Source organism: Coloeus monedula (assembly GCF_965178545.1).
Source record: "Coloeus monedula genome assembly, chromosome: 2".
Lineage (NCBI taxonomy): Eukaryota > Metazoa > Chordata > Aves > Passeriformes > Corvidae > Coloeus > Coloeus monedula.
This window is the reverse complement of record NC_138782.1, coordinates 16,196,431-16,219,221: the sequence shown is the minus strand read 5'-3', so window position 1 is coordinate 16,219,221 and position 22,791 is coordinate 16,196,431. Positions and strand designations below refer to the sequence as shown.

At 46.4% G+C, this 22,791-nt stretch overlaps 1 protein-coding gene across 1 annotated transcript; it reads left to right on the top strand.

Moving 5' to 3' along the window:
* Window positions 1-81: 81 nt before the first annotated feature.
* ACBD3 (acyl-CoA binding domain containing 3) lies at window positions 82-17,519 on the top strand (the record flags this gene model as incomplete). Its single annotated transcript, XM_082302656.1, has 8 exons — window positions 82-340; window positions 7,324-7,465; window positions 8,492-8,632; window positions 9,349-9,507; window positions 10,930-11,104; window positions 13,536-13,728; window positions 14,390-14,674; window positions 15,448-17,519. The coding sequence occupies 8 exons, from the start codon at window positions 82-84 to the stop codon at window positions 15,657-15,659; spliced, it is 1,566 nt and encodes a 521-aa protein (XP_082158782.1). The 3' UTR covers window positions 15,660-17,519.
* Window positions 17,520-22,791: the final 5,272 nt, after the last annotated feature.

Sequence of the window (22,791 nt, the reverse complement as noted above, 5' to 3'; positions counted from 1 at the left end):
GGGGACGGGAAGTCGGGACGTGGCCGCCGCAGCGGAGCAGGAGGCGGAGGGCGGGCGGGTGGGAGGCGGCGGAGGAGGAGGATGGCGGCGGTGCTGAGCTCGGACCGGCTCGAGGTCTCGGTGGACGGGCTGACGCTGAGCCCCAACGCCGAGGTGCCGCCCTGCGAAGCGCGGCCGGCGCAGGGCGAGCCGGCGGCGGGGCGGGGCCGAGCGGGCCCCGGCTCCCCGGGCGCGGCGGAGGCCGGCGGCGAGGCGGCGGAGGAGGCTGCGCTGAGCCTGGAGCGGTGCTGGGGCTTCGCGCTGGAGGAGCTCTATGGGCTGGCGCTGCGCTTCTTCAAAGGTGAGCCCGGCCGCCGGCCCGGCCCGCACCGCCCCCCGCCAGAGCCGGGGCAGGCACCGGGGAGCCCCGGGCGGCATCGCCTGCCGGGCCGGGCTGCGGGTCCCCCGAGAGCCGCGGGGGGCAGCCCCGGGAGGGCTCGGTGTGCCGTGGCGAGCAGCGTGTCCTGGCGGCCCGCGGGGATGCCCTTTTCCTGGTGCCGGACGTGAGCCGGGGCGGGGGGCGGGAGGAGAGGCTGCCCCGGGCCGCGGTGTGGCCGCTCGGCGGGGCCGGCGGGCACTGCCGGAGGTCTGCAGCACCCGGCCGAAAATCGGAGCCACAAAGCTCCGTGCTGGTGGCACGGGAAGGGAAGGCTCGCAGACGTGGGCGAGGAGCGCTCGCCGTGAGTCGTGCCGCCCCTGCTGACAGCCCGCGTCCTGGCGGGAGGTGTCGTGCCGTCTCCTCAGCATGCCAGCTCCAGGGCTGGCTGTGCTGCTTCAGGACGAGAGGGCACAGCCTTAAGCTGCGCTAGGGGAAGTTTAGGTTGGACATTACAAAGAATTTCTACACAAAAAGGGTGATTGGACATTGGAATGGGCTGCCCAGGGAGGTGGTGGAGTCACTGTCCCTGGAGGTGTTTAAGGAAGGACTGGACGCGGCACTCCATGCCATGGTCCGGTTGACATGGTGGTGTTCGGTCATAAGTTGGGAGTCGATGTTGTCAGAGATCTTTTCCAACCTAGATGATTCTATGGTTCTGTGTGCCGCCATGACTCCAGCAGGTAGCCACAGAATACCTGGGGTGTAGACCTGGAGTGTTTTTCCTGGGATCCCCTGCAGCCAGGTTTGCTTCTGTGGGAAGCTGGAGTTAGCTGGCCACACTTGGTTTCCTCCGGAGGGGGAAGTGGGCTGTGGTTTCGGGGGAAGAGCTATGCTCACTGCATCGAGCACGTTTCAGCGATGTGTCACTCCCGTGGCTCTCAAGCACACACTGCTTCAGGTGGAGCAGGGAGCCCAGCCACATGCCTGCACTAGGGAAGGCAAACTCTGCACTTGGAAAGGTCAGTCTTGTGGCAGTCAATTGCTAGATGACCTCCCAGAGAGGTTGCCTCTTCTAAGAGCAAGCACTGCTGGCTGGTGGAAATGCTGCTGGAAGGACAAAGTTGTCTTTTCTTCACACTGGCTGACCTGCACCTGCTAGCTGTTAGGAGCATGTAAGGCTCTAAGCAGTTTTCTTAAGCCCTGGTTCTTTGACTCTGTTCTGATGCCCTTCCACACAGCAGTTATTTTGTTAGCATGCTAATATATAGAGGTATTACTTTTTTAAGCTGTAAAAAAAGTAAGAGATTGTAAGATTTTTTTTTTTTTCCTCTTTTATCATAGGTTATCAGGTTGTGGAAGCATTGTACTTAATGTCTCTTTCTCCTTTCTGTAAAAGAAGTTGCTTAAAAGAGTTCTGATTTTGTTTAATGGTGCAGAAAGAAATGTCTCTGCAGTAGCAAATTCCTTGTGTCAGTCAGCTGTGGTCTTCTTCTGTCTTGGGTTGAATATTCTACAGGAACCTGTGTTTACAGTGTAAAGTGTGTTTACAGTGCAAAAGTGCTGTGAATGACTTAATCTGTATTACTGCTATGTAGATAAGCAATAACCTATATCTATTATATCACATGTTTTAACAGAATTTATGTTCTGACTTTATCTCCTCTTGAATGGTGAAGTCTGTGGGGTGTTACTTGTGTGTAGGTTCCAGTTCCTTGCCTTGTACTGTCTTAGCAATGGGGTTTTTTTTGCTGTCTTTTTAATCAAAACTTAATATCGGCATGTTTTAGCTTACTCCCACTCCTTTTTTAGCCTTCTGCAATTTCTTGTAACTCAAGGATTTGCTCGTAAGAGGAGAATTTTCCCCATTCAATTGTATTGTCAATCTTTCCAGTGAAAACCTTGTTTCTTTATCCTTATGGCTGGAATAACTCACTCAGAGTCATTGCCCATCATTTCATCTGTAGATTTCTTCCTGAAAGTGACATAACACGAAGATTTTTATTTATAGATCTGATGGGGAGCTACAGGAGCTTGTAATACTTGGGTTACTGATTCTGCCGGCTTGTTCTGTATCTGCACAGCTCCAAAAATAAGTGGTCTCGTTTCCAAATTATTTTCATGCATCTGCTGTTAGAACAACTGTGCGAGTGGGCACACTTGGTTAGCAGCCCCGTGCATGCAAGGAGCAAACAGGGATTCCTCCTGTACTTCCAGAGGCCATATATCTATCTGAAGGGTGTCCCATGTTAATAGGTCAGTGCTGAGACCTCGTTTCTGACCATTCTTCTAAAAACTCCGCTGATAGTTAAGCAGCGTCTTTTCTGCTTCAGTGTGCAGCCTGAGTTGTCTGTAGCTCAGGGTGTACTTTTTTCCAAGGGAAGTTGAATCTGATCAAAATACTTCAAGTTTGCTTATTACAATGACTGCTAGTACTTGTCAGTGGTGGCATAATGCAGGTAACAGAATTGCTCAGAGACAAGACAGGATGAGCGTGTGTGTAAACAATGTGCAAAGCACGACAGAAACTAGGCTAGGATATTAAAGAGACTCAAAAGCTACTTTATTCTGTCTCTGATAAAAACAAATCTAAAGCAGATCTAAAATGCTTCACCCTGGGTCACTTCACTGTCAGGCCTTAGGCTGTGCTGGAGATGTGCACTATCTTTTTTTTTTTTTTAACATTCATTATGGCTTGTGAAGAGAGCTTTTCAGAGTAACAGAGGCATAGAAAATAGATGGTAACCGTGTTCCAGTACATTTTTCTGTGGGAAACAAGAGCCTTCTTTCCCTTATTCACTCTTTCCCTTCCTGCTCTGTTAAGCCTAGTGCAGGTCAAGCAGCATTTTGGCTGCCATTAAGAAGCTGCTCCACTGTGCTGGATTCAGTGTGCAGTGGAGAACAGTCATGTTACAGTCATTGTACATTTCTTTGTCTCTAGGACTGCCTGTAATTGTGAGCCCTGGGGCAACTGGCACAGTAGAAGTGTCTCCGATGGCTTATTCTGCTTGCTTGGTACAGGTTATGCCAGTGAAGGTAACCTGTTCAAGGTCTGTCCTGAAGCAGGAGAGGGTGGCTTGCATAGCTCTGCCAGCAAATCTCTCCCAGGATCAGCCTGGCTTTGTTGTTTTCCACATCCTGTCATTGAAATACCAATGCAGCCAACCTTCAATATATGACAGTCCCTGAAGTGTTCGTGCACTGTCTAAAGTGATTTGCAGTGCAGCACATCTGAGCAGACAGTACACAAACCATATCATTTTGGTATCTAAAAGCTCTCCTGGAATGTTAAGTACTCTAATTTTCTTTGACTGCTCTGAGTTATTTCCTCTTATCCTAACAAGAATGCATCTTCAGCCTCAGCAGAACATCATTCTCAATTAATTGTTTGACCTCTTTTTTTTGAGCACTAATTTGATGGCATGATTGTAATTCTTAAGTTAAGTAGGCTCTTGTTTTCAAGAATATGAAAACCTCTATAATGTATCTACATTTGTGAAGTTGAGCTTTGATCATATTTAATTGGAAGGGCCAGTCAGTAATTCTTCTGTTGATGCAGAACACACTTGCAGGAGAGGAGGATTAGGAGTGTAAGGGTGTACTGGGATCTGCAGGCAGCAGTTCAGTCCTTACACTTCTCAGTTTTGGTCTCGCTCATTAAAACTTTGCAAATGAATAGAATTAACATATGTGATTTCTGCTTCTAAAGCTATGAGGTGAAAAATCACACTTCACAAACTGTTTTCTAGCTGCTTCTAGATGACTCAACTGAATGCTGTCCCAAGGAAATCAGGCATTTAGAGTGGGTGCAGTAGGTGAAGTTGGCGTGGAAGGTGCAGCATGGTGTGCCATGTTTCTTACAGGGGGAGAAAAGCTGAAGTTACCCTGGACTAAAAGTGTCTTGCACAATGCAGTCTCTTAAGCATATTTCTTAAACTCCTTTGTGTCTAAATTTGTGGGTTTTTATCAATTCATGTCAATAATACAGTGCCACATAGTGACAAAAGCCCCTCTCATTACTAGTAACAGCTTCATCTTTCTGTTGTGGTTGAAAACTGAGTGCCTTCCTGGCCTTGTTGGGTCAGGGGTACCAGTGGCATAGGGAAGGTTGTACATTTGCTGTATTACTGCTGTGCAGGTCCTTTGGATTTCTCAGTATGTTCCCTGGAGCTCTTTGATGTTCTCCCACTTCCTGATAGCCATATGAGGTGTGTGGGTAATGCCTGCTGAAATGGTGCGTTCACGGATGCTTGCATACATTTGGCACTTGTACTTGTCTAGACACACTAATGCTCCTTTTGGCATATTTGACTTCACAGATGAGTTCAGGTCCTCTGGTTCATTTAAACACCAACAATTCCAAATCCTTGGGATGATTGTACAGTGTGGTTTATGCTGTAGAGTTTAACTGCAAAATAGTATGAAACTTAACTTCACTGACTGGCTGCAAGTGTTTTTCTGATAATTTGCTTCTAAGCTACATTATCTACAAGTCACTGAAAGCCTGTCTTGTGTTTTTCTCCTCTGTCTCTTTCCCTCTCTTATTTAGCTTGTTTGTTGTTCTTCCCTTGGGTCACCATTCTTTGTAAATGCAGATTTTGGCTTCTCTCAGTAATTAGGGCATGAGGCCTGACTTCTCTGTTCTGTGAAAATGCAGATGTGCTGTGCATTGAATGGGAAATGAAGGGTTTTTCCCTTTAACTCTCTTCAGGAGTGAGTTCAAATACTGATGATGTTATCTGGCTTAGGTAGCAGGTTAGTACAGCAAATAGCTGTGTGTTTTGCCAGACAGATACAGGTACACAGGCTGTGAAAAGTAAACTGTGCTATAGGGACCCCCTTGAGAATCACACTTTGCTCAGAAGCCTGGCAAAATCTCAGTGTAGTACCTTTGTCAATTGACTTGCTTTGTAGCACACTGCCCCAGGATATTAAGTATTGCTTAAAAGTACATGCTGTTTATTGAGGCTAATGGAAGTGCTTGTTACCTAATAAGTAAATTCTGAGTTGAGTGTGAAGTGTGAAGAATTGAGGAAAAACAGAGAGGCTCTTTGGAAGGTCTGAGAGCAGGAGTTGAAAGCTTGAGGTGATTTGCATCCCTTAAGGATCACAAACTTGGGGTGGGAAGGGACTGCTGGGGATTGTCAGGTTTAGCCCTCCTTTTCAGTTCAGGCTTCATGGCACTGTCTCCATTTGGGTTTTGAACATCTCCAATCATGGAGACATAAAAACTTCTCAGGGTAACCTGTTCCAGTGCTCCATCGCTCTCAGTTTAAAAAACAAAAACAACATCATAAAAAAAACCAACTTAAAGCAAACAAACAAAACCCCACAAAAAATGCTTAAGTGGCATTTCCTGTACTTCAGTTTGTGTCAGGTGCCTCTTGTCCTTTCAATGTATAACACTGAGTAGACTCTGGTTCAGTTTTTACATGCCCTGCCCCCCACTTTCTACCCCACGAGATATTTTTGGAAGTAGATATTTTTGTGGAGAAAGGCTTCTGTTTGTGAAGCTGGCAGCTATATTTGCTGTAAGGTTGTGTGACACTGGGACAAGAGCAAATACTTGAAATTCTGCAAGAGAGATATGAACTTCTAGGAATGGATAATAAGTAATTAAATGTTTGCCTTCCTAATCATTTGATTGTGGCTTCAAAACAAATGGCATGCATGTAGTGGTTCCTTGTGATGTCTCAGCTGAGTAAGTCCAGCAATCTACTGAACTTTCTCTGTCAAAAATAGTGTCTTGCTGTGATCTGCAAGCACTTTGCTGCTGGGATTGTGTCTGATTTCCAGAAGTGTTTGCTTCTTTTCCTGTTAATAACTGTTCACAAGTGTCAGCCAAGCAATTTTGCAGTGTGTGTCAGCCTGAAATTTAGGTGTGGACTGTTCAGTTTGGGGCTGTAAATAACTTGCTCCAAAGGAGAACTGGGAACGAGCATCATCTTTGTCTCCAGCTCCCAATTACACGGAGAGCAGTCCAGTCATGGGAAGTGACAGTCTTTTACCTCTGGTAGTAGCTTTCTCATTTCAGCCCTTCCGCAAGGAGATGGTGCTTATTTATTTGTTTTCCTCTTCAAGAAAAATGTCTTTTTCTTAATGAGCAGTGTAGTCACATACAGCAATCCCTGTTTCTTTGATTTGTTTTGACAATTTAAATGTGCTGAAGTAAGTCCTAGCTGAGTAATTCATATATCATTTTAAATCAATGCAAGTATCTTCTTACCAGTAAAAGCGTGCTGGAATCTAACCGAGAATGCTTCAGAAGATGTTCCTGTGGAGCCACTGGAACATGTTCAGGCTTATGTTGCCTTCTTATTGTCAGAGTTCACTGTATGTGTTCGTGCTAATGGAGTCAGCTGCAAGGCTTTTCATTGTGAGGGGCTATTCCAGCTGCCTTGGCCAAGGGCAGCAATTGTATTCCCTCAGGGAAAACTCTCCTTGACTCTTAATTTTTCCTCTCTGGAGTTTTCCTTGCCTTCAGCCTTGGCTGTTCAGCTTTCATCAATGTGAAGAGCGTGAAAGGAGAGCAATTTAAAAAGTTAACATCATGTGTTTCTTTATGGAAAATCCTTCCTGTGCACACTAGAGTAGACTTGGCAGACACACTTGAATTCAGTTAAGGTTTTTAAATATTTCGGAGATACAGATCCATATAGTGTGATGTTCAACAAATTAATGTAAATATTTATGTGATAACTGACTCACTAAGGCTGACTGTAGATAGTGGGATGCAAAGCACTCTGCACTGAAGTTTTCATTAGCTGAAGTAGGTGTGTTTCTTCTGGACAGATCTGTATTTTATTTAAATAGAACTGACTTAATTTGTCTAACCTTTTGTGACTTGACTTTTTAACTTTTTTCTTTTTTTTTAATGGTGAAAATCATGGTAATGGTTATGCAACATCCTCATTCCTATTCTGTGCTTAATTAGTCACAACAGTGAAATTTTCTTTTTTTTCCTACAGAAAAAGATGGCAAAGCCTTTCATCCAACATATGAAGAAAAGCTCAAACTTGTGGCACTGCACAAGCAGGTTCTGCTGGGACCTTACAACCCTGACACTTGCCCTGAAGTTGGATTCTTTGATGTGCTGGGCAATGATAGAAGGTAAAAGGGCAGGTGCTTTTGTTGGTCTTAACTCTGCTTTTCCTGGGTGAAGATAACATCATCCAATTTCTACAAGTATGTGGGTTATCTCCAGTGTGTCTATGCTAGTGGAAAGTGAAAGTGGCCTCTTTAAGTACATCTTAGAAGTGTGAGTCACAGTTCAGTACAGGAATGAACAGAAGATTGTTTGGGATTTTTTTTTCAACCACGCTAGAAGCTGCTGTGCTGACAGTCCAGTTTCTCATAGAAGTTTAAGATGCATTAATGTGCAGGCCCCCGTTTCATCCAAACTCCACACCATGGTTACAGCTGGCCAAGCCTTTTGCCAGTGGTAGAAGCATTTGCCATAGCTTGTCCCAACACCAAAGATAATTTGTGAAGTCAGATACCTGATGGATTCAAATTCTGAGTAAATATTTTATGAGACATGGGAAGTCTCAGGTATGTCTCTTGTGTTGCTTGCAGCTCAGGCTGTACTTCTTATGTTCATTGTTGCTCTTTTTAGTGTTCTAGAGTGAAGGCAATGTGCAACACAGCAGTGGCTTCTCTGAGATGGGTCCAGTACACTGCTTTTGCACAAATGGATGCAGTTTTTCTTAGGAAGAACAAGGCTGTTTCAACTAACTGAAGTGCTGTAATCAATAGTTGTTACTGTGTTTTTTCATTCAGGAAAATGTATACTTTTTTTTTTCCACAAACTGGAGTGGAAGGAGGTTAAAAAAATACTTTAGATTCACTTGTAGCTGGGAAGTTTTTGGACGTAGTTCAGCATTCAAAGTAGGGTTGATGGGATGTATGAGATTTCATGTAAGAGCTGAGTTATCTCTCTTTGAAAGAGTGGCTCTTGTGCAGGCAGAAGAGAACATTTTACTGTCTTTGGGAAGAAGCTGTTGGTTCTCTGAAACTGCACATGATAAAATTTGGTTGCCAGTCTCCCAACTTTTTCTTTCTTTGCTGGGCTGTCAGAGCTCACAACTGGGTTGAAAAGAGTTCAGTCTGTTATTTCAGCTGATTTCTCTCTCTCAGGAAGGAATGGGCTGCCCTTGGAAACATGTCAAAGCAAAAAGCTATGACAGAATTTGTCAAGCTCCTGCATAGGTGCTGCCACTTGTTCTCGACATATGTCACTTCCCACAAGATAGAGAAAGAAGAGCAAGAAAAGAAAAGGTAACATTTGGGTGCTTTGATGTTGGTATCTATGAAATGTGTAACTCTTGGCCTGTGGACAGTATCACAGCTTAGGTTGGAGTTGTCTTGGGAATGGAAATGCTTGAAGTGTAGGTGGCTGTGGTATCATTTGATGTCTTTAAGCCTTATTACTTTGCCAGTAGTGAGCAGTTGTTTAGGAGTTTTAAAAATTTTGCTGATACTGTTATCTGCTTAAGAAGAGCTGCTTCACAAAATGTCTGTGGACTAAATATACAGAGAACATTAAATTGTCAGGTTTTAAATTATATTAAACTTTAAACTCCTCTTCTAATATGGGTTAGCAGCTTGACAAAGGCTGTCTTATTATTGCTTCCAGATGTGATTATTAAACCATGATACCCACATCATTACTGAACATGTGCTAAAGCTTGGAAGATATGTTTAAAGCTTCCAGGCAGCTTTTTCTGCTGCTCTCTGCTACAGGTAGCACAGTAACAGGTTAGCATGAATATCAAATTGTAACACAGAATCTCCCCTTGTCGTGCTGCTGAGTGCAGTGATGTGGTTTTTTCGTGTGTCCGGTAAGACACTTCTCCTGGCCCATTTAAGTGTGAGGAGATGATACCAAACAAAAAGCCTCAGTCGGCAGGTGAAAGGCAGGTTGCAGCATGTTGAAAAGAACTCATCCTAGGATTGTAGGAATGCTGAAATGGCTTATTGAGTGGATGTTGCAGAAGAGAAGAGGAAGAGCGAAGGCGGCGTGAGGAGGAGGAGCGGGAGCGGTTACAAAAGGAAGAAGAAAAACGGAGGCGAGAAGAAGAGGAAAGACTGAGAAGGGAAGAAGAGGAGAGAAGGAGAATAGAGGAGGAACGACTTCGGATGGAACAGCAGAAGTGAGTAGTGGAAACAAGCAACACTTCAAAGAAAATAACTGCCTTGCACTTGAGACAAGGAATATACAGTTCTAATTATATTTCATTGTTCCCATCGCATCCAGATGCTGAAAACACAGATCTGGCTTTGCACACGTGATATTTAGGAGAATAGTAAAGCTGTTCCACATCAGTCAGCAACTATTTTCCACAATAAAAATGTCTTTGCAGGGGGTGTCTCCGAAGTAGATCCTGTGCTTGCTATGTAGTGGTTTTGAGAAGGGGGCAAATAATTAAACCTGAAGTTTTACTGCTTGTTTAACGTGGTGAGAGCGGAAGGAGTGTAAGAGACAGACATAAATTAACATATACAGTAGAAAGTGTTGCACAGTGCTAAGTAGCAAGAAGTGTGGTATGCCTTGAAGTTGAGGGGGTTTTTTACATGAATGGGAGTTGTGTATTAAGAGGTCATAGCAGGTTACAGAGATCAAGAGTTTAGACAGAAAAGGAATGTGGACACCAAGTGTATCTAAACTGGTCACAGTTTGCTGAAGAGCAGTAAATCTTGCTCTTTGGGATATTAGACCAGTCTAATACTGATGCTTTAGAACATAATTTTTGGGGATGGAAGAAGAGTGGGAAGGAAAGAATTTTTCTCGCAATTGTGTGATACTTCTTCCTTCCTCTGAAACATTGATAGCTGGTCACTGAAGAATGTAATGTGAGACAGGCCCTGGATCTATCTAGTCATTTTACCATAGAGTTTCTCTTAGCTCTTTGGAGAGAGGAGAAAAACAGCCTGTGCATATGTAACCCATGTGTTCCTCCTAAAGTTTCAGCAGTTGAGTTTGCTGGAGATGCAGATGCCTCATATGGCAGCATTTTTTTTGCTGTTCCTGAATTAGGCCACTGTCAGTCATGCTTTTCATACTTGTTTGCATACTGACCAGGGAAACTAAGATAGTAATGTGATGTGTTTTTCTTAGATTCACCAAAAAGCATTGGTGTGCTGTGCCACAGCAGGTTTGTTCTTACCAATATTTTTAGCAGGTCTGCTGGAAGAGTGGTTTCTGGAAAAAGCATATGTAGATTTTTTTTCCTTTGCTTGTTTGAGAAATTCAGTCATGTGGGTTTTTTATAGCACTACCTCTTTATCAGACTACAGATTGAGAATTATGTAAGAGCTCTTGTTGTTTTAACATTTGATGTTTCCAAACACTGGGTGGAAAATGTTGTTCCCTTCTTTAGGTTCTCAGCGTATTTTTAGGCAAAACTCACATTTGCATTAGCTGTGGGTTCTGGTCCGTTACATATGTAGGTTGATTTCACCTGGGTTTTGCAGGAATGGAATGAAATGCTTGAAGTGGCCCCAAAGCAGTGAAGTGCAGGGATTTCCCCAGTGCCCTGAGCTGTAGGTAACGCCGGGCTGTGCTTCCCCCGCAGGCAGCAGATCATGGCAGCGCTGAACTCGCAGACGGCCGTGCAGTTCCAGCAGTACGCGGCCCAGCAGTATCCCGGCAACTACGAGCAGCAGCAGATCCTCATCCGGCAGCTCCAGGAGCAGCACTACCAGCAGTACATGCAGCAGCTCTACCAGGTCCAGCTGGCACAGCAGCAGGTATGGCTGGCCAGCTGGGGAGCCTGGGCTTCGTGTCCCGGGCTGTCACTGGGATGCGTTAACTTGTCTGCCTTGAAAAGATAATTGCCACAACGAGAGCTACTGTCATAGTGACTAGTGCTGCTTCAGATTCAAACACTAAAGCCCCTTTATTTGTTTCATCTTTTGGAGTAGTTTTCTGAAGCAGCTGTTAATTAAGAAAATTCTGAGCAGTCTTTGCTAATGACTTGGTGCAATGTTATTGTTGGAGACCAAATGTGAAGTGCTCTGCTGCAGCATTGGTGATGTGTGTGTGTAATTTAATGACATACCAGTGCATGTGAGCATGAACAAACCTCTTCAGGTGACTCTCCTGGAGGTCTGTGCACAGCAGCAGGCTGTGGTGAGCCCTGTGTTCCTAGCTCAGCGTGCATGCACATCACTGTAGCGGCACTGCTGGAGATTGCTCCTCCCTGCCAGCCTGAGCACTGCTGACTTCTCTCTCCTTTTGCACCTATTGTCTGACTTTAGCACCTGATGAAGTTGCTCGCCTGCGATAAGCTGGTTGTGGTCTGGGTGGGAGACAGACTGTGGCTGCCAGCCTGAGGTCTGTCCTTGAGCTAAAGACCTAAACTTCAGTAACTAATTTCCTCTTATGTCATTTGTATTGTGTTGAGGCTGATGCCCTCAGCAAAGAAATGTCCTAAAAGGGGAGCCATGTGAACCTCATGAAGTTCAACAAGGCCCCTGCACTGGGTCAGGTCTGGGCACTCCCCAGTATTGGTACAGACTTGGGGGTGAATGGGTTGAGAGCAGAGCTGGGCTGGTGGATGAAACACTGGATATGAGCTGGCAATGGACTTCTGCAGCCCAGGAAGTCAATCATGTCCTGGGATGCAGGAAAACAAGTGTGGCCAGAAGGCAGAGGGAGAGAGGTGATGCTCTGCTCTGCTCTGCTCTCATGACACCCTGCCTGGAGTGCTGCATCCAGCTCTGGGGTCTCCAACACAAGAAGAGCATGAACCTGTTGGAGCAGGTCCAGAGGAGGCCACAAAGATGCTCAGAAGGCCAGAGCACCTCTCCTGTGAAGACAATATGAGAGAGCTGGGCTTGTTCAGGCTGGAAAAGAAGCTCTGGGGAAACCTCACTACAGCCTTTCGGTATCTAGAGGAGGTTTATAAGAAACATGAAGAAAGACCTTTTTACCAGGGCCTGTAGTGACAGGATGAGGGGCAAAGGTTTTAATCTGAGAGAGTGTAGGTCTAGATTGAACATAAGAGGGACTTTTTTTTTTTTTTTACAGTGAGGGTGGTCAGACACTGGCACAGGTTGCCCAGAGAAGCTGTGGAAGTCCCATCCCAGGAAGTGTTCATGTACAGATTTGATGGAGCTTTGAGCAACCTGGTCTAGTGGAAGGTGTCTGTTCCCATGGCAGGAGTGTGGAACTAGATGATTTTTATAGCTCCCTTCCAAGCCAAACCATGATTGGATGGAGCTGAAGTGGTGTAAGAAAGGCAGAGACTTATAGTTTCTTTGGACTTCCCTCATGTAGCTTCCCTAACACTTCCGAGGAATACTTCATTTGGATGCCTGTGACTCAGCTGCATTGGGATCTGTTAGTGCAGTCAGAAAGTGCTGTTCTGCTTACAGATCAGCTTCTGATGCAATTAATTTTGGAAAGGCTGTGTGCAATAGTTTTGTAGAAAAGTTCACACCACATGACTTTCTCTCGGTGCACAAAACTGCTGTAGTAGAAAGTGAAATCTGGGCAGCATCTCTGCAATTGCTTAAATTTGAAATCTGATGTTTTTCTATATTGTTTTCATATTCCTGTAGGATACCTATATTGCACTTGTTCATCAAAATCTTGTGATTGCTAGGTTATCCTTTAAAGAGTGGTGCTTTTATCTTTTCCCTGTCCCAAAAAAAAGCCTGTGTTGTCTCTCTGGACTGATAATGAGGGACAGGGAAGTTGCTCTTCTCAGAGAGTTCTCTGTTTAACTCATAAATTGACAAGTAGCTAGTAGACTTTCAATCCTCAGCTCTCTTTAGACCTGGATGAGCTCAGGCTGGGTGGAACCCTTCCAGCCAGCAAAAAAAAATTCCAGCAGACAAGCCACACTTCCAACTTTGAAAGAAATGTTATAGGAATGAAAAACTTCCATAGTTAAGTGCAAGAGTATTGTGTGTACCCTAATTAATTTGAAAATTGAATTTTTTTGTTCAGGTTGTATCCACCAGCCTAGAAGCAAGTGACTTCACATCCCTTGGTAGTACTGAGTAGATGCAACTGGTTAATGTGTGCTGCTTCTGGTCTTTTGGGTCAAGCCCTCTTCTGGGGTGAAGGGAGAGGTTTTCTCTTTAAATTGTCTTTATACCTTCTGCTGGAAGGTGTAAAACTGGCATCTTGTGAGGGTTTGGTTGTACTTGACTTAAATTCCTGTCTTTTTAGGCAGCCTTACAGAAGCAGCAGGATGCAGTGGTGGCAGCGACAGGGACACCCCTGACTACTGCATCGAAGGTGAACAGCCCTGCCCCAGGGGACACCCCATCCATTAATGGGCAGGCCAGTGCACATGCAGACAGCCCTGAAAAAGAGTTGGATCCAGAGGCTTTGGAAGAAGCACTGGAGAATGGACCAAAAGGTGGGACCAGCTGAATTTCTTTATTAAAAATAAATAGCAAAAGCCTTTCTTAGGGTTCAGGTGTCTTAAGTGGGGTTACCGTGGTTCTTTGTTTGGTTTCATTTGCCTGTGGAAAAGCTAGATTTGATTCCTGGGGCTGCTGTCTCTCATGGGAGAATAATATTGCAAAGGCAAAGCTCAGCTTTGGGAGGGGAGGGAAAGAGGAAGCAGCAAAAGCCTTTCAGCAAGCTGATGGGATCCAGAGCCTCCTTTCACTCTAGACTTGAAGGAAAGGAGCATAAAAGTTCTAGCACAAAGCTGTTCTGGGCAGAAGTATGCTCAGTTTTATTTGAACTGGGGTCAAAACTGTTTAAAGTCCCTTCTAAGTGAGGGGTTCTGTGCAATACAGACCTGTCACCTGTAGCTGTACATTTGCCTTCTGAGGCTTTTCTGCATAAGCACTGTTGGTTTAAATGTGGTGGATGGGTGAACTGGTAGCATTTAGTAGTGTTACAACGAAATTTGCACTGTTTCATACATTTTTTCAGAGTTGAGACTTGCAAAATTAATTGGAAGCAACTTTAATGCTTGGGGCCCTCCAGTGCTCCTAAGGCACATTTAAGTATGCAGCATAAATATCTAAAACAAAACCTAACTGGAGTATTTCCTCCCCTCTCTCCAGACTCTGTCCCAGTGATCGCTGCCCCGTCCATGTGGACACGACCCCAGATAAAAGACTTCAAGGAAAAAATCCGTCAGGATGCAGACTCTGTGATCACCGTGGGCCGAGGAGAAGTGGTTACAGTCAGAGTACCAACTCATGAAGAGGGGTCTTACCTCTTTTGGGAGTTTGCTACAGACAATTATGACATTGGTTTTGGGGTGTATTTTGAATGGACAGACTCCCCTAATACTGCAGTCAGTGTGCATGTCAGCGAGTCCAGTGATGATGAGGAGGAAGAGGAAGGTAAGCACGCTAATGTGTATAAACTGTCAGAGTTTGCTGTGAGGGAAGTCCCCATGGATGGTTTTGTGTGTAATCTCCCACTTTCCCTGGCTTCCCTCTGGCTGGAGTCATGTTTTTAAAGCAGCTGAGGCTGGGGAAATCCTTTTCCTAAGTTAACTATTCAGTAAATTAAACTGAAACCTGTGCTATAGTAGAGCACAGCAGATCTGCTCTCTGAAACCTTGGGAAAAATCCCATCCTGCTGTTCAAGAGATGTTTCTAGCCAGGAAGTTTCCTCGAGGCTGCAGCAAAACAGCTTCCGAGAGCAAGTCCTCATGGTGGCTGAGACACAGGTCACAGCCTTTGCCTGTGGGGAAGTCCAGCATACCACCACAAAAATGTTTTGAAATGAGCATGTGATTTGCTTGGAAGGAGCTGCCCTGACTTAGGAAGCAGTGGCTTTCTGGGTATCACTACCAATAATCTGTGGTAATCAGTGGAGGGTGGTTGTCTTATTGAAAACTGGAGTTTGGCATCTCTACAAACTGACCTGGCTGTGCTGGGGAGATGGGTGTGGTGAGTTTCAATATCAAACTGTAAAAATAATGATAAAGTGAGCATGTTTGGTGATCTTCCTGCTTCTGAGTGCTTCAGCCCCAGCCTTGGTAGCAATCCCTGCGGCTCCTCTCATTCCTAAACTAACAAAGAGGGCCTTGTCCACTAGAGGTTAGTCTGACTTTCTCTTGTAAAGCATCCACCCATGTTCACTGACACCCTTTTTTTTTCCCTTGCAGAAAATACTAGCAGTGAAGAAAAAGCCAAAAAGAATGCCAACAAGCCTCAGCTAGATGAAATAGTGCCTGTGTACAGACGAGACTGTCACGAAGAAGTGTATGCTGGCAGCCACCAGTACCCAGGGAGAGGAGTTTATCTTCTTAAATTTGACAACTCTTACTCTCTATGGAGGTCAAAAACAGTTTACTACAGAGTTTATTATACTAGATAAAGGTGTGGCTGTGTCTGAGGCTGGGCTGTGCAGAAGATGTCATTTTATTTGGAATTTTCTTCAAGCATAATGGTTCTTTTTGAGTCTGTGTTTTATCCTGTCTGTATCTGTATGATTTGTGTGAACTTCTAACAAGTAGACACTGGGATCTTCCTGCTCCATGACACTAATGCATATTGCATTGGGCTTAACACAGGATCTCCCTAACCTTTTTGGGGATTGGAGTCGTTGGCTCCAGTGCTGAGGTCACATCAGTTGCGCTTGTTAAAGCCTCATGAAAAAGGGGGAGGGAGTTGCTGGCTCACTGGCTGAGTGATCTGATGTTTCCAGGTCTGGATGCCTTGACTAACTCGTTAATGGTTAATTTAAAGGTCCCATCAGTAACTGGTAGATTTGGATGCAGTTTGCTGTGTAGCAAGTTTCTCTTAACTGTAATTGAATGTCAGATTTTTTACACCATTAAAACTTGAAACTTTTAAGTTTATGCAGTTTAGAAACAAGTTGTCTCACTTCTGTCCTCATCAAAGAAGAAACATTCAGTTCCTTAAACCAGTGTAGTGTCTCAGACAAGGATGAACAACGTCCTGAAAGTACAGCAAATAACCTCTTCCCAAGGTGTAAGCTGAATGATGTTTAAAAGTACATGTAACAAGAAGAACCTTAATCTCTCCCCACTGCTAACCCTAGAATAAAAAAAGTCATTTTTTGATGCAATTGACTTTGAACAGGACACAAACTACTCCTGAATTTAATGGGGTAGACAAAAAGAAAAAAGGCTACAAACTTGAAACCGGTTTTCTGCACAATGTTCTGATTTGGTTTTGTAAGACCTGAATACGCATGTTGTGCATCTGGAGAGCAGTCAGTCACTTTTGATAGAGTATAGGAGTTAATGTTGCACTAATGATGGAAATCACTGCCACTCCATTTTAGTCTGAACTGGTGACAGTGGGGTGCAAACTTTCTGCTTTAATTTGTAACTGTGGGCAGAAAGGCCAGGTGCACATACAGATACTTAACGTAGCTTTAATGTCAATTTCATATGGTTTGGTTGGGGCATTTTGTGTTTTGTATAGTGCAAAAAACCCACAGGTGGCTACTTGGCTTGAGGCTGCAGTAAGAATCCGCTCCCCCTGGAGCCCAGGGGGGACATGTTGCAATAATGACTTGTGCAAGTGCTCTCTGCATGGGTGATGCACCTTGTTACTGAAAGGAAATGGTTGCTTGGGGTCTCAGACCAGCGCTTGCAGTCAGACTTCCATTGATCAGCTGCAGCATGGGCAGTTCCATGGCTAATGATGTTGAGTTGGCAGGGTTTGTTTGAATGGTCAGTTTGTACATACATGATACTTTACTTTTCTCATACCAACCATGGAGATACTTCTCCTAGAGTGCTTAACTTGTCATCTTGCTTTTTGGGTCAGCAACACCATACCAGCTTACAGCTAGTTAGTGCTGCTTTATCCAAAAACACTGTACAATGTTCTGCTCTTGTGTACATACAGTATATAAACCATGAATTTAGAAAGTACCTTGCTTTTAAAGAAAACTGTATTTAATGTAAAAAAACAAAAAAAAACCAACAAAAAAAAAACCCTTTTAAAAAGGCAGGCACTAATATATTTCTTCTGGTCTTCAAATTACTTTTTTTTTGTCCATACAAAAATGTTACAACTTTTTCCTCTAAGAGTATCTGTTCTTGGGAGCGGTGTTTGTCGCTTTAAATGGCAGCACTTACTGTCATGTGTTGGATGTTAGAACTTCTACGTTTTCAGACTTTTTTTTTTAATTGCCTCTGGCTGTTGATAGTACAGTACAAGTGCGATTTCAAGATACCTTGAGATAGTATTTAATCCTAATTAAAATACATTTATCTGTAATGCTGTTGGCTTTTTCTTAATTTGCAAACCTTGGCATTGCTGTGTACGGCTCTTGAGCTAAGATAAGCTTGTCATCCTCTCTCCCATATTCAGAGGTTCAGCACTGTGCTCACACTGTGGTCAAAGGCTCTGCCCAGGAATGTCAGTGGCTCGCTGGATGGGGCCACCTGTCCATACTGGAAGAGCCCAGCTTAAACTGCATCATCTCTGGGTTTTGAGTGGGTAGCAGAAGGGGTTGGATGTGGGCAGCTGAAACCTGTAAGCTCTCTCCTCCAACAGAGTCCTGAAATCCCTCACCCAGAGGGCAAGGGACAGGACCATGCATGGTTTAGACTGAACAAAAAGAAAAGCAAGGACCTAGAGGCAAAAGGCAAGTTATGCTGAGGTCTGTGTCAGCCAGAATCTCCTTTCGCTGCTTACCTGCTGCTGGTAAGTAGCTTGTCCTGGAGCTGAGGCCAGGATGTGCACTAGTTTGGTCCTAGAGTTCACCTGGGGAGCAGAATTCTCTTCAGAGAGACCAAAGCAAGTGCTGTGGTACTTGCATGAGAAGCAAGATGCTGAGTTGTTTGATGTACCATAGTCTGGGTCTGCTACAAGCTAGTTTCACATTAAATGTTCAAGTGCATTGAAAGCCAAAGCAATTACAGCAGCAAGCGTGCCCCAGCTGAGCCTCTTTTACCTGTCTCATGCATGTATAAATTCCCCTTTCCCCAATTAAAAGGGAAGCACTGTGCTCCTCACAGCTCTCTTTAGGCAGCTCCCTTCCACCAGAGAATTCCTATAAACACTGTGAACAGAGTCACTGGCAGTGACTCCAGGTGCTACAGCAGCAACAGCTTGACAAAGTTCAGTTCTGAATACACTGGTCCTTTGAGAAAAGCTAAATAATCCCAGGGAAAAGCCATTGTTAGAACAGGTTCTTCCAGGCACTTTCGTGGGAGACAACGAGCATGGCCTTCCTTGCCTCTGCTGTCCCAGAAGGATAAGCAGTGCACTCAAAACAACTTGCTAATTTAAGCCACTTGTCTGCTCTGTGAAATTATCCTTTGCCTATCCTCTTTGCTGTCCTTCCCACCCCTTGCTTTTGGCACTTTCTGCCTTGTGCTTTGCTTTGTCAGTCACAGATGAGACGCTGTGATTTAGAGCAGCTGTGTGCAGCATTGAGGTAACTGGAATGGGCAGGGACATCAGACTCGGGGCTCTGCTCTAGAAGGAGCCCTCAGGGGCAGGGCAGCCGTTCAAGCTCCTCCTATTTGTGCGTTGCTTCAGGAGGTGTAAGAGGAGGCTGCACAGACCTGTTGAAGTACAAAGAAGTGAAGTATCCCCCCAAGTGCCAGCCACGCTCCAGACTGACAGCTCAGGACAGTTGTTATCCTTTTTAATCCAAAATATGAAGGCTTGAAGCTCTCTTCTCTCAAGTACCTCATCCTGCAATCCGCATCCCTTTCTTTCCACTCCCCACTACAGTCCCAGCGCAAGGACTACAGGGGAAGCTGGAAAAAGCCCACTCTAATCCCTCCCATCCCATTGGACTCATGTTCCTGGAGGGTTTGAGCTCTGTCACTCCTGCCTCTTCCTTGATTTCCTCTGCCACCTTAGGCTGCCCCAGCCCCACACTGCAGGGTCTGGGCCGGCGCCTTCCGTACAGGTGCCACTGCCCAGAGGTGCCGGCTGGAGCAGGAGCCCGGTGAACACACATGTGCCCCAGGATTCCTGGAAATTACAGTTTCTCTCATGCAAGCTGCTGCTCCCCAGCTATTTCTGCTCTGATCTCCCCCATTCTTCCTCCCCACCCAAACAGTTCAGTCCTTAAGCCCAGCTCCCGCTGTTGGTTCATTTGCAGACCCAGCTCAGCAGCAGGAGCTTCCAGCTTTCACAGCCAGCCTGTCTGGGCCTTTGCTCCTGCTCGCTGCAGACAGGCACAGTACAAAGGGACAAATTTTAGGGCTGGGTCACTGCTTTATTTGCCACACAGGTGTGTAAGTCCATGTGGTAATGTTGGTCCCGTGCTCTGTGACAGCAGCGTACCAGCCTGGGGCTCTGGTGTGCTCAGCTCGCACCCACAGCCCAGTTCAGAGGGCAGGTTACAAATGCCAACCACCTGCTTTTGGGTCCATTGCTTTAAAAAATAAAACTTCTAAACTCACACCTCAGCTACACCCACCACCATGTACTGGAAGATTAAGCAAAGCATGAAATGCCAACCCAAATCTTTCCCCAAATACGTTCATCTGAGACCTGCCACTTGGACATCAGAAGTTTTATTGAAACATCAGACTGCCTTAAAGAAATATATTGAGCTACTTGGACTAGTAAAGATATAGATATGGGCATGCAATATAGATATTGCATCTGCAAAGTTATCATCTGTTATCCTAAAAATAAGAAACTTGCAAGGAGTGAGGAAAAACAAGGCAACACTGGTTCTCTAAAATAAATTCTTCTCCTGGCCCCTGTTATTTTCATGTTGTACCTTCTCCATCATGAAGCTGGTGAGAAACCTGCTCCTTTTAATCAGGGAGCTCAACACGGGCATGCAGTCAGATTTGGAGGAATAATTCCTTATTTCAGCCTCCACTTTAGTGTTTTCCTCTGTGTTGGACTTCAGGTTTCCTACATGTTTGTTTTCAGGAAGCAGCTGCTGGGTGATGGCCACTGCTCTCACCTGACCTGGCAGCTGGTCCGTGCTGTGCCCAGGAGGAGGTTTGATGTTACCCCTCACTGTGCCTTTGAGCAAAAATTCCCCTTGGCTGTGCTCCCCTGATGGAGGAGCAGGTCTGAGTGGAAAAAGCCGATTCCCTTGGCCCGGACAGGTCACCACTCCCTTTCCCCAGGGATGTTTGAGCCGCTGTGCCCCCCCTCCAGGCCTGCTTACAGCTCCTTTCCTGCTGTGGCTGCTTCCCCAGGCACAGCAGGAATGTCCTGGGGAAGCACATCCAGGGCTGCCGGCAGCTTGTCTGCCCAGGAAAGCTCAAACGTGGGCTCTCCCCCTGCACTCCTGGTGATCTGTGGGCAGGAGAGCGGCCACTGCTCGCTCATCGGAACAAATGCTTGGCCCTCTGCCACACGTCATTAGTGAAATACCTGCACAGCCATTAAGGACGGCACGGGGTGCCTGGGACAGCCTTCAGGGCGTGTGGGAACGGGCTCTGCTCTACGGACTGAGGGGCACCTCTGCCCACAGGGCCTCGGGGAGCCCAGCAAAACCCTCTGCTGCCCCAGGGCTGGGCATGGGCCCCTCTGGCTGTGACTGCTCATGACACTGGGGCAGCTGTCACCTCCAAACCCTTCCCGTGCCACACGAGCACTCAGCTGCGACCCCACTGTGACCCAGGTGTCCTTTCTAGATCGGCCTTATGAAGGGCTCTCCTTCCTCGTAGAAGGCACTCCAGGTCCTCCTGCCCTTTGCAGTAGCTGGCATTGGAGGGTTGCAAGTCTCAAATCCCATCTCTCAGGCTCTGTAAAACATTGGGAAGTTACTTGCAGCCTGTGTCAGGACAGTCAGAAGAGATCACAGAGTGAGTGCACAGCAAGTTGCAGAGTTTTGCTTGATGCTTGTTGAAGTTGGTTCTGGCCTGAAGAGAACAGAGGTTTTTGATGTCTAAAAGAAAAAAAAAGTGACATTAAAGCTTGGATTGCTTCATGCTCGGGGAAAGTAACTTCATGAAGGCCTGGTGATGGGAAGAGCAAGGCAGGAAAAGAGATCAGCTGTCCCTCAGGCTGTGCCCTAGGGCTGGCCTTTGCCACAGAGGGAGCATCCCAGCACGGCCGCAGCACAGAAACCACCCCCTGCCCCAGCCAGCTACACCCCACAAGTGCCCCCGTTGGCCTGATGTGTCCCTCAGTGGGGAGTGGGGACCCACAAACCTGCACCAGCCCAAGGTGGGGCAGCCTGGGTGACGTGAGGCAGCACTGAGGAGAAGCAGCATCCTTTGCAGGCACCCATCTGCAGCTGGAGATAAAGCTGTGCTGAGTATATCCATGCAGCTTGCTCAAGCTGGCCAGGTGACTTTCCCCTGGATGAGTAAACCTGTTTTCCTAGAGCCTATTGACAATATTTTTCTTTGGCAAAGGCTCTCCCAGGGGTTCTTGTGCCAAAACCAATTTTTACAGGCAGGCTTTGGTAGCCAGCCTGCGGGTACTGCATAAACAGGGGCTGGGAGGGGGAGTGCCCCCTGCCCGCAGAAGGGACCCCACAAAGAGCCACTTTTCTGCTCTGGAGCCAACCCAGTGGGAGATGGGCCAGGTTTCCCTTCCAGCCTCACTGGTGGGTCTTGCAGTGGCCACAAAACAAATGAAAACCATGGAGGAGCAGGGAGTCCCTGGCATGCCCAGCCCAGGCAGGGCTGGCTGGCCTGGTGGGTGCCAGCCTGGCCAGTCACAGCAGTGCCACAGCAGCTCCACAGCAGCCTGGTCCAGCCCCAGCTGTTGGAGGATCCCCTTCCCAAGTGGCAAGGGAAGAGCAAAGACTAAAAACAGTGGAAAAAAAGAAATCTCATAAGGCTCCAGCTGTTGTTTCCTGCATTTCTGTGCTTGCTCTCAGGCTGGGGCTTGCTCTCACCACGGTGCACTCTCTGCAGCCAAAGGGACAATGCCTGACGATGCCACCTTGCTCTCAATGCCCTCATGCCCCCAGGGCTCTCCAAAAGCCCCAAAATCACCATCCCCACTCAGACTCACCCAGCATGAGGATCTCAGGGACCAGGTCACATGGGAGATCAGGGTGCAGCCTCATGCATGGAGCAAATGGGAGGTGAAGGGAAATACCCCAGCACTGGAAGTGCTGTAGCAAACCTGTTGCACAGAGGAGCTGCTTTGCCCAGCCACAGGAGCATTTCTCTCAGCCAGGCTTGGAAAAATCCTGGTCCTGGCTTCAACCCCGCAGTTGTTTTTAGGGCAAGGAGCTGCAACTGTGTTCCTGCTGGGCCTACATCCTCTTCATTTCCCTGCTGTGCTCTGCTGTTGGCAGCACAGAGTCCCCAGCAAGCTTACCCAGGCAGGCTGGGCAACACCCAGGGCTGTGGATGTACACACGGTGCCAGTGCACACCTTGGCACACGTGGGCAACGTGGCTAAAGCATCCCCACAGCCCCACAGAGGGCATCAGGCACCTCCTGCCTGCCCACCTCACTCACCCTGGGTGGACACAGCGGAGCATCCAGGCTTTCCAGCCTGCTGTTAGGTCACCTCAACACCACAGTTTGGCTCTGGATGACAAGATCAGCCACATCTGGCACTGGGAGTTGGGTTTG